The 13775-nt window shown below is 31.4% G+C and overlaps 1 protein-coding gene across 1 annotated transcript in view; it reads right to left on the reverse strand.

The window, feature by feature from the left end:
• The window catches only part of LOC129983763 (integrator complex subunit 6 homolog), a 186514-nt gene extending 172739 nt beyond the window's left edge, over nt 1-13775 (reverse strand). The window contains exon 1 of the mRNA XM_056093385.1: nt 13688-13775. Within this exon, the coding sequence (XP_055949360.1) occupies nt 13688-13750 (63 nt within the window). The 5' untranslated portion in view covers nt 13751-13775. The remainder of the gene's footprint in view (nt 1-13687) is intronic.

The following is a 13775-nucleotide window of genomic DNA, read 5'->3' on the forward strand; positions in this document are numbered from 1 at the left end:
AAGATCTAGAATAAAAAGCAATTTTATATTAAATGACTGAAAAAACGTTTTTCTAATCGTTCCGTTTCACTCTTTAGCAAACAATGCTTTCCTTATCAAAAATTTATTAATAAAAATTTTTTGTAATATTAGTTTAAAAATGCAGTGATGCATTACAAAATTTTATCAAAATATCAAAATATAGCTGACCACTTTCAGTGACCAGCTGTTCGACTTAACAGTATCCATTTAGTTTCAGTGATCTCGAAACTGACAGTATCCATTTATTAGCTTCAATCAACTTTGATAAATCACGTCAAATGAAAGTACTATTTTGAATTTTACTTGGGTAATAAACATAGAGATTCTGATTAGTTCGTATTTTGCAAAGTAATGAAATTGGCGAAATCGGTTCATTTATTCGACATGGATTGTCTCAAAATTTCGAGATTTCTCTAGAAAATAAAAGGCGCCAAACGAGGAAAGATCATTAATGATGTATCTAGATGTTATAAGAATTCCCACGAAATAAAAATTCTTAAAATCGGTATAATGATTGGAACTGGGGGAGTCTGTCGTGATTATTTTTTCATTACAGTTACAGTGAAGTAATGTGTTTGAAATTTATCTCAAAAATAGAGTTCAGTGAAGGACAAGCGACAGACGATATCTTATCTACATGAGCTTTCTAATGAAATAAAAATTGTCGAAATTTGAGCGGAGGTGGAACAAGGCGATTCGTTTCTTCTATGCGATTAGTTTTTCAGATAACCATTGATGGCATATTTAAGAATAAAATAAATTTCATATTAAATAAAAAATTTCGAAAGCAGTACAATGGTTGTGGCTGACGAACACAATCACTATTTTTTCTCATAAGAAATGCGCAGTGATGTAGTATATATATTATATATATTGAATAATTCTTAAAAATAATGGATGAGAGTAAACGCCCATTCATGTTATATTTTAGGTCATGAGCTTACAAGTAAAAAAAAAAAAAGGTCGAAATTGAACCAATGATTGTAACTGGCTGACTTATTCTTTGATTTCTCATATTATTTTAAATACATAGACAACCAAAACTATTAATACCTGATACGTTACGTAAATATTTTATTAAGTGAAACCACTTTTAAAACAAATTTAATGTTAAAGAATTCAATTTTTAAAATAGTACTTCTGAGTAGGACTTTCGTTTTTACATTTCTCCGATAATTTTATTTATTTTGAATACCATAAAAGCCATTATTACCGAAAAAAATTACTTTTTATGTCAGATAATTTATTTTTTTAAATACAAATGAAGTTCAACAAGACAATCTCAAGAAACTTGAAAGTTGTTTTCCTGTATCAAAATTTTTATAAACTGCAAGAGGTTTTTTTTTTTTCATTATTAGATTTTTCCATATCGGGAACAAGAAGTACAACACATTAGGACTAAGTACAATTTCAGCAACTGAAATTATAATGTTATTTTATTGAAATTATACTACTAAAAATTATTTCAAGGCTTATTCCATACCATTTAAGGAAGCCTTCACGCTAATCTGAAAGCATTTCGATCTGCACAAACTAGCTCCCTGAAAATAACATCACAAAAACTACAATTATAGTTCAAAGTAATTAAGATTTTCATTTTTATTGGGAGTTTTGACTCATTCTGGATTAAAGACATGTCTGACCAGCGATGGATATCTAACTAGCCAAAGTAGACAGCTGCTTATGATCCTCTGATTAAAAGGCAATCGCAAGCCTGTCGTTTTAAAAAATTTTATTTGATTTATTTTCAAATAAATTGGTAAGAAATGCAAATTTTTAAAATTATAAATATTAGGACTACAAGGCGTATATATGTATATAATTATTAAAATCATTAATTATAATACAAGAAATTAACTTTTATAATATAATGAAATATTAATTACTCATTAAATGGTTATTATGGTTAATGGTTATTACTCATTAAATGGTCATTCAAATGGAAGGTCTAATAAAATAGTACTTTTTAATGTTATTTTGAAAATCACAAATCATTGTTATTTTTTAAATAGCGTTCCATAATAATGAAATACTTCTAAATAAATAAATATTATTAATTAATCAATTCATTATTTATATATAAATAAATATAATTAGTAGTTAGTAATTTCCTTAATTTTTTTTAAATTTGTAATCAATAATTTAAACATGATATTTGTTTGGTTTGGTTTAATGACGCAAGGGTCCATTTATTCATACTGCGCCAAACGTTCGTTATTATAAAAATTTTTTTTAAAATGATATCGTTAAAAGGAGATCATTTTAAAAAGTTGAATTTCACCAAGGAAAGTAAAAACCTTAACATTAGAGTTGTCCAGTATGATGCCAATTAAATCAACGATATGTTCACCAAAATCGGCTTGTCTTTGAATTAAAAAAATGTTTGCATGAACATAAAATATCCTCTACTCTTAAAATGCAATTGCATATGTTACATATAGGAGCTGTATCACTCTCTTAGCGTTGTCGAAATAACGTCATTTTTCCTGGTAGTGAGGTTAACAAAGCCTAATTTTAAAATAATAAAAACATGTATAGTATCACAAAACTACCATAGTAAAAAATATTAAAATAAAACATTCATATGTTGATTAAGTTACAAATGTGTTGAAATATGAAACTAAATTGACTAGTTATTACATGTATTGGGGAGGGGACTTGTTGAAAGATTGCCGTTTTCATCGCCTAGATTGGCAAAATGCCTAAATCTTCCACTGTGTCTAACAACAGAATATATGTTTGTCTCTTCGTATTTATATGAATAAAATGATTTAAAAATATAGCAAATCAGATGAATAATATTTGACGTATTTTCTTCGCACCAAGATCGGAAAATTGCATCCCAAATTTCGAACCTAATTCATTTGCATAAAGAGGACTAAATGAATATTCGGTTGTATTCAATATATTGCAAAATATAATACAAAATGAGCCGTTTTGTTTTTTATGCGAAAAAAAATCGAGGAGATAACGCCTTCGCTGATGGTTCCGAAAGTTATCTTTTCAAGGGAAAAAAAATGTACACAAACATAGCAACAGTATAGAGTTCCAATGCGGAGATCTTTAATTTACATGATACAGTATCTACTAAAGTGGATTTCTCTTTATGATGAATGTTAATGTGATCATAATTAAAGTCATCATTTGATTCAAATTGCACTGGTGCTGAATCGACATATTCAAATGGACAAAAAATATATTCGTTTAGTGTGATCACTACATCTTTAGGGCCCTGACAGCCGGTTAGTAGGGCGTTGGATTTGCGTCCCTTAGTTTGCGAGTTCGAACCTCGCCGGCCGAAGACACTCCGTATGTGTGGTGGCTGGCGCACGTATGAATCTGTAGTGATCACAAAGTCCTCCATGTCGAGATAAATACCACTGGGGGTACTGGATCAGGGGTGATCGTTCTCAGATTCAGGTCTAAATTACGTTCTGTGAAGGAAATGCATACATGAAGTCAGCCCCGTAAAAAGGGTTGTGACGTGTGTGTAGCTAAGTCATACTCTTGGGCTTAAATCACGCTACTGAAAAACAAGTGACGCACCCTTGGCTTAAAATCACTGACTTCTAAAGTCAATGGGCTTGTGTATGACAAATGCCATTAGAAACAACAACTACATCTTTTAATGGTATAGGGTTTGATAGACCTATGCTTCATTTTTCAGTCAACATTGACGATTGTCGTTTGTGGAATTTTTTACTTCACCTCTAAGAAATATTTTGAAGTCATTTCTTTACTCATGGAGTGGCTTTCAAATTATTTTGACTAAACTGAACTTGTCAAGATCGATTCCAGTGAAAGCTATGCTGCCAAGTCTGACTCGGAACCTGTTGAACAGCCATAAATCCCTGCTGCCTGTCAATGAATTACGATAAGAAAATAAATAAAAAAATTGCTTTGAGTATTGAAGGTTAAATTTAAATTCTGAGCAGCTACGAAAATTTAAGAGAACGAACTGTTGTAAAACTATGGCATAGTTGAAAATTTCACGGCCTCTTCTTCTCAAACTTTTGAAAAATCGTGATTTTTTTTAGAGCAAGACTAAGCAGTAGAAGTTGGTGATTCCGACGAGAACGAATATGTTGATCTATGAAATGGATCAATGAAATATTAAATTGTAATCCAGCATGCAACATTGGTGAAAGCATTTTATAAAATAGTAAGTTTACAAACAATACACATAAATGATTTCTTAAGAAAAATTGCTCATGAGCAACAGTTAAACATACTTTAAATTTTACCTTGAATTAAATTATTGAAAGTCCTGAGATAATTTTTTTCTTTCCCTTGATGTGATTAGAATATAGCTGATTTTTGCCAATTCGATTATTATCATTAAATACGAGTTTTGATACGATCATATTAAACAGCAGCTACTGCATTACTAAATTTCTGTCAACAATGTGGATGAAGAAGACATTTTTTTTTTTCATCCGGTGATCTAAGGAAAAGAAAATGTCTTCTTTCCTACTTATTTCCATTTCTAAATTCGTAAGGGTTGGAACTACAACTGATGATGTCTTTCCAGGATCATATGCGTAGTTTGAAAATCATTCAAAATATGGCGCTTAAAAGTGATTTTCTACCACTTATTTTTAATGGATCAAACTACTTAAAATCTTTAAATACAAAAGTTTTCGTTGCGATGAAGCATTCATTCACCTAATTAAAATTACTTCTCTATATTCTTTATTAAGAAAGCTGTTTGTAAATGAATAATTCCACACCTCTCCATGATCTGCTCCTCTTTTGAAATGAATAATTCACCTACGAACTCGGTCTAGGCTTTTATGCTTCTTACAATATATCTCAAGCTGGTTGAAATAAAATTAAATTTTCACTGATTATGGTATTTATGAGAGAATACAGAAAGTTATATCTTCACCAGTTGAATTCAAGCAAGCAATACATACATAAACTTACTAGTTGCAATCTATCCTAACACGATTATCAATTAAACGAAATGTGGTTTTGAGTTATAGTTTAGTTTAGTTATATTAACGTCCAGTTTAAAAGCAACATTAGGGCTATTTTGAGATGGAACTCGTCATTTTGAACCGAGGTCAGATGACGAGGACGACACTTGAGCTGCCCCCCCCCCCAATTCCAAACTTCCACATCACACCAGTGGGCAGGGATAGTGATCAGCGAAATTGTGCAGATATTTTCCCAAAGTTGTAGCACGAGAACCATTGCAGTAGGGGCCATTCCTATAAGGAATATGCCTAACTTAGTTTGTTGGAGTATACCAAATTTAAAAAAGAGCAAGTCATCGACAAAAAGCTCTTAAAATTTTTTAATGTGCATGATGAGTTATATGCCGTGAAAAGCCAACGTTAAAGGTTAAGTTTTCGTAAATCAGCTTAACATTCTTTAATGGTGATATTTGTGGTAATAAGGCCATAGAAGTTCAGGCATTTCTTCCTTGCCCGAATTTCAGACGTCTTAGAAATGAAAGAGGAGGCTTGTGAAAAGAAAATCCAAGGTACTTGAGAGTTTAAAAACCTCTAAGTCAAGTTTTAAGAACTATCTATTTAGTGTTATACAACTCCTTTTTGTGACTCAGATGTTTTATCATGTTTCATTTATGTAATGGAAAACAATCGTGCTTCCTTACGTAACCTTCGTATAACAGGTTGTTAGGTTCAGACAAAGCCTTACAGACCTCCTTTTTTATGTCTTGGAATAAACTATCACATATTGCGTGTGCAATATCATTTATCAGGTAGAAATAGTATTTCGCAAACGTTTGTTTGTACTTACTTAGATATATAAAAACTGCTGTAAAAAGGAACAAGTAAAATATAGGTATAAAAAATAATTGCTGTTATTATATGGTTTTATCAAAAATGATCACACGTGGTAGAATGAATTTGTAAGTGTATAAATATATATATTTATACATTTAAAAAATAAATGTAAAAATTTAATGTTTTATATTATATTATATATATATATATATATATATATATATGAAAGCTTATTTTGGTTGAAGCAGAATGCAGGTTTGAAGCAGTGAAGAGACATTTTACATTTTTAAATTAATTTTAATACCCATTCCAGGAAAGCTTAATTATTTACAAGCAGAGACGCGGACAAGACCACAGTGCGACACAAAAGCAGAAGTAAGAAAGGGAGAGCGAAACAAATGATCACTAGTCTTATATAACATGAGATTTCCGGCCACGTGGCGATTGAATACACGTGTTTACCTTTGACAAGGGCAACGGAGGGATCATTTTCACTTAATACGTAGAACTAAAATTGCGCAGTAATTTTTACACAACTTCAATGGAATTGGATCAGGAAATAAAAGAATGAAATTACTATGGGCTAAATTAAGATAAAGCTTTGGAAATTGATTTGGATTAAATTAAGAGTTTTAAAATATCATTACACACACACACACACACACACACACACACACACACACACACACACACACACACACACATTATATATATAACATAATTTTTGAAGCAGAGTCGCGGCCGAAGACAGAAACGAAACTTTGAATTTTTAACTTCGTTTTATTTCTATCCCGGCAGGGCAGCGACGAGAACAACACAGAACGACACAAAACGAAATGAGGAAAAGCTAAAAAAGAGAGAAAGTATTTTTCATAGTGCTTATATACTGTGAGATTTTGATAGGGATTACCCTACACATGTCGAATTAGGTAAGGGAATTTAGGGATATTTTAGAAGAATTTGTTTAGATCAGCAATTTTTATACCTTCACTCGGAGGGTGGGAACCGCTGACGAAAGCCTTTTTACAAAGCTTCAGTTGAATTAATTACGTAAAAAAAAGTGGAATGAGATCAGGAAATAAGAGAATATTTTAGAATGAAGTTACTATGGGCTGAATGACGATAAAATTTTGGAAATTATTTAGAATTGAAATTAGAGTTTAAGATATCATTTACATTATATATATTATATTTAAAAATTTTAATTCATCTGTTTATTTATTTGAATTAAAAAAATCCCTTCCTAATAGTTTCGAGGGGAACCTCATGGTTAACCATTTTCTCTGTCTTTTAATAAGTTAGAGTACTCACTCATTGAATTTTTAATACAGTAGACTGACATTCACCATTCTGAGATTCATCCTAGACCGAAGCACCTGTTGGAACACATTTTTTCATGATGAATCAATCATTTCTATTAAAACTTAAATCATGCTCTGAAAGAGGGGAAGTTTCATGTGTTAAATGTGCTCCTACTCAACGTTTTTCTCCTTAATATATTGTTAGCTTGTTCCCACACTTAAAACATTGTATAATTCCGTCGCATCTACATGATTTTCTACAGTTTGGATACTTTCTATTATCCGGCAATTGTCCAGACCCAAAATGTCTATATTAAGCGTATCTTATATATACGGTCTGTTACCTTTTTTTTTTTTTTTTTTTTTTACTTTTAGTACACATAGTATAGAGGAATATTGTAATCGTCAAAAAATTCGAACTGGAGATTTTGATGAATCTTCATGTCTTAAAGGCCCTTTAGTTCGAAAAAGAAATTTTTAGAAATTGTTTGTCCTCCTGTGACAAATATAACTCATAAACGCTTTGAGCTAGACGGATGAAATTTACAGATTCTTATCCAATTTTTGAGCAAAATTCGTCCAGAGGATGTGTGTTCGGCTATTCGAAGAATAATTTAACACGATAATTACAAAACGAAGAGAGCTAGATGCATAAAATTCGATACACAGAATTAACAACTATAGTCTAAACATCTGTCAAATTTTCGGCGAAATCCGTTCAGTTGAAGTTCGAATATAAATTAATTACAAAATAAAGGAAGGTAGATGGATACAATTCGGTGCACGGATTTAATGTCTGCAGTGTAGACATCTATCAAGTGCTAAATCCAGCAAAGGATGGATCGTCCGTCGATCTGTACTTGGACAAGCATGCAAGCGCATTGATCCAAAAACGCAATGACTTAAATTTATCAAATTTGGTAAGGCCATTTGTGGCCACACATGGAGTTCTGCTTCCAATTTTGTTTTCAACCGTTCAGGAAAAAACGCGCCTGAAACACAAATCTGATTTTCGGATACTATTAACCGCGTGCCAGAAATGAATCGGAAAAAAGAAAAAAAATCGCCAAAGATTACTCGACAAATTCAGTAAAAATTCGGGCCAAATTATTAAATTCAAGCCAAATGTTAATATTTCGTAACTATTGTACGCCAGTGTCATACACGGCGTTCTGCTGGATATCACCTTCATTAGAGAGTATGCGAGAAAGTTTTGGAGGGACCATTCTCGTTGATTTTGTATTTATCTGTATTGTGACAATAATTAACTCTGCATTTAAGGCCTTTCATAATTGAATAATTGGATCCAAAATTTCGTTCGGAGTTACGATTGCCGCGTAAAAAAATGACTAATCATCGGAAATGTCGATCCGAAAATTTCTCAAATACTTACTAGTATAGGATGTTATCCTGCCCACCACTTTTCAGAAAAATAAACATAAAAATGGTGGACCCTGGCTGAGGTTATGAATTACATGAATATTCAATTTTTATTTATTTACTTTATTTTCAGAATTGCACATTTTTTTTTAAATTTTATTTTCAGAATTTTAAGGAAGAATGAAGAAAAAAGCTTTAGCATTTTGGATATTTTTTTCCCTTCGTTTTGATTAAGATCAGAATGCGTCGAAGAACTACAATTTTAATAAGATATTGCAAATTTCACACATATAAAACGTTGAGTTTTTGAATGATCGCATTTAAATGCATGCAAATGGGAAGACTGACAGATGATTAACCCAAAGACGGATTTCTTCAACATTTTTTACGGATACTGAGTTTAAATGTTCAAAACTGTATACAAAATTTAATCCATCCAGATCCTCACTTAGTACTGCATGTTCACTGGTTCTCAAATGGATCAAATTCCTCAGAATGTTCAAGATTCGTTGACAGAAATCTATAATTTTGCTGTAAAGACCACATATCCGTCTAGATCAAAATGATTTTGAATGATCCGTTTGGAAGACAAATAGGTCTCATTCCAAAAACACGTTTTTTAGACATGAGGAGGTCTGAAACAAAGATGCATCTATATTTCGACGTCGAATTTTTTGGCGATTGCAATACTCTCATTTTGTATATTTCGTATACGAGAGATAAAAATGTGTCCATCTAACTGACTGAGCTTTTTTGAGCCATCTCAGTCACACGAAAAGACAGACCAACAGATATTCAACTCACCACAAGATGATTTCAGTTATAAAATGTTGTGAGGAATTTGATCCACGTACGTCTTGATGTTTCTGAATGATCGTATTAATAAGCATACTCATGATGTTACAGACACATTTTTACTACCACAATTGCATTTCATCCCTGCAATTATGGTAGTAAAAACCAAATTTTATACACAAAAAATTGTCCTGGTTTTAAGTTATCATGTTCACAGACAGATTTATGCAATTCTAAAATTATTATTTTCGACAAGACTGAATTCACAGAAATTCATTAAAAACTTAATTTCTTGAAGATTACTAAACTTTATCTTTGCATATGCAAAATAAATAAATAATCAGCAGGAATGGTCTCGCCAAAACTTTCTCGCATACTCCCTAATAACCATGGCATGCTAGAGAACGTCTTTCATGGCATTGGCGTACAATAGTTACGAAATATTTTTGGCGTAAATTTAGCATTATTACTGAACCTATCTTGTCATCCTTGGCGAGTCATTTGGTGATTCATCCCTGGCATACGTTAACAGTATTCAAAAATCGAATGCAAGTTTTAGACATGTTTTTCCCAAATGTTAAAACAAAAATTTGACGCTAAACTTCACGTGCGATCATAAAATTCCGTACCAACTTTGATATATTTAAGTCATTGCGTTTTTGAATGATCGAGTTTATTAATTTTGAAACTACATACCTTTGTCGGATTTTTCTCAAAATTTGACGTGTGCCTACACTGCGCAGATGTTAAATCTGCGTACCGAATCTTATCTCTAGCTCTCTTCATTTTGCAATTATCGGGTAACTCATATTCGAACATATGAACTCATATGAACTTCCCCTGAACAGATTTTACTCAAACTTTGGTAGAAATCTGCAATTTTATGTAAAGACCGTGTACTAAATTTCAACCATCTAGCTCAAGTCGTTTTTCAACTATCTTTGTCACGGACAGACAAATGGACATATTCCAAAAATGAGTGTTTTGGAATTAAAAAAATAAGGATTCATCAAAATCTCGAGTTCGAATTTTGTGACGAATTTTTTACTATACCTTCTCTCAGCTGAATGATTTAAATATCTAATGACCTAGTCGAAGAAATTTGATAAAAAGTCTATGCACCTAATTCGTAGTGTGGATGAAATAGGGATAAAATCTGTCAAAGCATAATTTGACTGTCAGTGAATATATAAGTGCGATAAGTCATATCACTGACTCTCCGACCCGCCCGAAGACACACGGATAAAAATACTGAATGACCGAACAGCCGCAACAGCAATACTGGTGGGAGCTGTGGTTGAGTCCTAAGGGCCATCACCGGTCACGGTACAACCCTTCCCGAAGGAAGTACGTCACGTCATCGATAGGAGGAGCCAAATCCCTCACCTTTTTGTGTACTCTCCAGGGTGGCGAATCACCATACCGGAAGCATCTCATCCTCATTTCGAGGTGCCCCTCCGAGGGTTATATAAGTGCGATAAATTAAAAATAAAATGAGCCGTAAATAAAATTTGATAATAAAATTGCCATGAATAAAATTTATTTTGAAAAGTTGTTTTGTATGAATATTTGAATAAATTGCAGGTTTATATCAAATTTTGGAACCAATAATCAAAGGCAAGAGGCCGAGAATACGTACTCGATACTCTTCAATATTCTACAAAGTTAAACGCGAAAAGTATCATATTGTGCATATAAGACAATGAAAGTAAAGCAAATAAGTAAATAAAGTAGAAGAATCTCAGACTTTTGCATTAATTTAACAAAATAAGGAATCTAAAATTTTGTAGTATAATAATGTTCCATATCTGATTTGTCTGTTTTATATAATTTTCAAAAATGTATTCTTTTTCTATAGCGACGATAATTTGAATATAGAAAATGTATCTAATATAACAGCAACACGTTTAAATCCGGGAGCTAGAACAATGGAAAACATTGTCGTAAAATACATTTAAAATTATTCTTAAAAGTTTGTTAATGTTAGAAAAAAATGTATAGCAATAAAACTGGTATCATTGAAAAGCTAAATTCATTAATTTAAAAGTAGTGCAAAAATTAATTGTCTCATAATATGCCTAGAAATTACTGAGAAAAATATTAAAATTGTTTCATTTTTAATCATAAATCTGATCAAAATTTTGAAATCCTTTCCCCAGTGAGTACTTGCTACTCAAGAAGTAACTACGTTTACAACTTTAATTGGAAGCGTTTACAACCAAATTTGGAAGATCTTGGCTTAAAATCTGCCCTTTGGAGCGTTTTGGACTATTTTGCATCCTTTATGACGCATTTTACAAATGATTAACAACCTATAAGCATTATCATGTTAAAACACACCTGATGGAATTCAACTTCCCCTTGATCCTTGGCGAGAGTTTTGGCGATTCATCCCTGGTATGCGGTGAATAGTATCCGAAAATCAAATTTGTGTTTTAGATACGTTTTCTCCCACTCGGGTGAAATCAAAATGTAGACACAGAACTACAACTGTTGTCACAAAATCACATACCAAATTTGATATATTTGAATTATAGCGCTTTTGAGTTACCGCGTTTACATGTTGCTGAAATTACAAATTGACGGAAGGTGAAACCTTTGTTGAGTCTGGTTTAAAATTTGATTGGTGTATAAACTGTGTTAAATATGTGTACCGAGTTACCGAGTAGTGTCTATCTAGCTCCCTTCCTTTTGTAATTATCTTATATTCGAACAGCCAGATATACAGACTCTCTCTAATTGGATTTTGCTCAAAATTTATTAGAAATCTGCAAATTTGGTGCAAAGACAATACATCAAATCTCATCCGTATCTCAGCGTTTTCGATTTATCTTTGTCAACAGACAAACGGGTAGATATAATACCAAAAATGTGTTTTTCGAACTCAGAGAGGTTTAAAACATACAGATTCATACAAAGCTCAAATTCAAAATTTTTGACGATTGCAATATTTTATACTTGGTAAACGAGAAAGTAAAAACTTTGTCGTACCACGAATCTCACCCAGCTGATTCGCCAGTGTACTTTCAAAGGACCAGAAAAAGGAGCACAAAAAATTGACTTTGCAATGACTATCTGTTCCAGCGAAGGCCGCTTCAATGATGGGTTATATTTGCCAAATGGTTTATTTACTTATGAACTATGTATCATTTTCAAGAGCCAGGATTCCAACAATATTTCGCAATGTTTAATTCCAATAATACAACAAAAATCTTAATCATTTTGTGTGTGTGGGGGGGGAGTAATTGTACGAAAGACTTTTTCTAGTTTATTTAACAAAGAAATGGTGATAAGGATTTAATGTTTCATAAAATGTACATTGTGCAATATGAATTTTTAAAAAAATTCAGTTTTGAAAAGCTAATTCGTAATAACACAATTTTGCTTCAAACTTAGATTGACATTCACGCGCATGCGCATTTCACCTAACCGATTACATTTGGCGGCGAAAATAATATTTTTGAAAATTTATCTTGAGGCTTGTTAAAGTCAATACATATAGATCTATTTTGATCTAATAAAAACAATGTAAATTTCAATTTATGTATTAGGCACATGCTTGAAAAAGTACGAAGACATAAACAAATAATGAAACAAATTACAAATATACTTAAAAATCTATTATTTACACAACAAGATGTAAACAATTATAAGGTTTTTGGCGTTTTCCCTGCTAACATATGTGAAGTCTTTAAAAAAAAACGTTATAGCTTATCTATAATGATAAGAAAGAAGAAAGTTGAGCAATCAACTATCAACAGTTATATAAATAACTCGATATAATTTCGAATAATAATTGGGGAAAATGAAATGTTAAAAAATTTTCAATTATTTACTAATTTATATATCATATGATTTCATTTACTATTTTTATAAAAAAAATCAAAATACTGTATTTAACAATTTTTATAAATCCTATTTAGCTTTTTTCGTTCATTTTTTTAACATAGAAAATTATTGAACATTGCAAATGAATTAAAAATTTTGATATAGATCTATGGAAAAGCTAAACTACATGAAATATCTAAAATATTACTGGCATTTTCTATTTAGTGAAGTTATATGTTAGGAAAATTGAACTTCGGTGTTCTTTATATTTTTGCTTATTTCATTAATGCCATTTCTAAAAATGCTGATCTTTTTTAGAATATTTGAAATAGAAAAGAACTTTAAATAGTTTATAAACATAATCAAAAACTGTCAACATAATGGAATACTTTTTTTTTACTTTAAAAAAAACATAATAAAAAAATTGCTCTAAATTGATAACAGTGTAAATTCTAAAGCTCGAATCAATCACAATCAAATCATTTATAAAAAAAATAATACTAAAGTCTTAAATCTATTAATATCTCAAAGCCTTATTACCTTACTTCAAATTAAATGGAATTTAAAAAAAAAAGCGCGCGAAAGTAGAAAAAAAGTGTTTGCTTTTACCTCTTCTGTCTGGGGTCTCCTCCAAATGTCTGTACTCCGGAAATCGTCGGAAGAATCACCCATGCTCGTGTTTGCAGACGAAAACACA

Source organism: Argiope bruennichi, chromosome 9 (genome assembly GCF_947563725.1).
Source record: "Argiope bruennichi chromosome 9, qqArgBrue1.1, whole genome shotgun sequence".
NCBI classification, from domain to species: domain Eukaryota; kingdom Metazoa; phylum Arthropoda; class Arachnida; order Araneae; family Araneidae; genus Argiope; species Argiope bruennichi.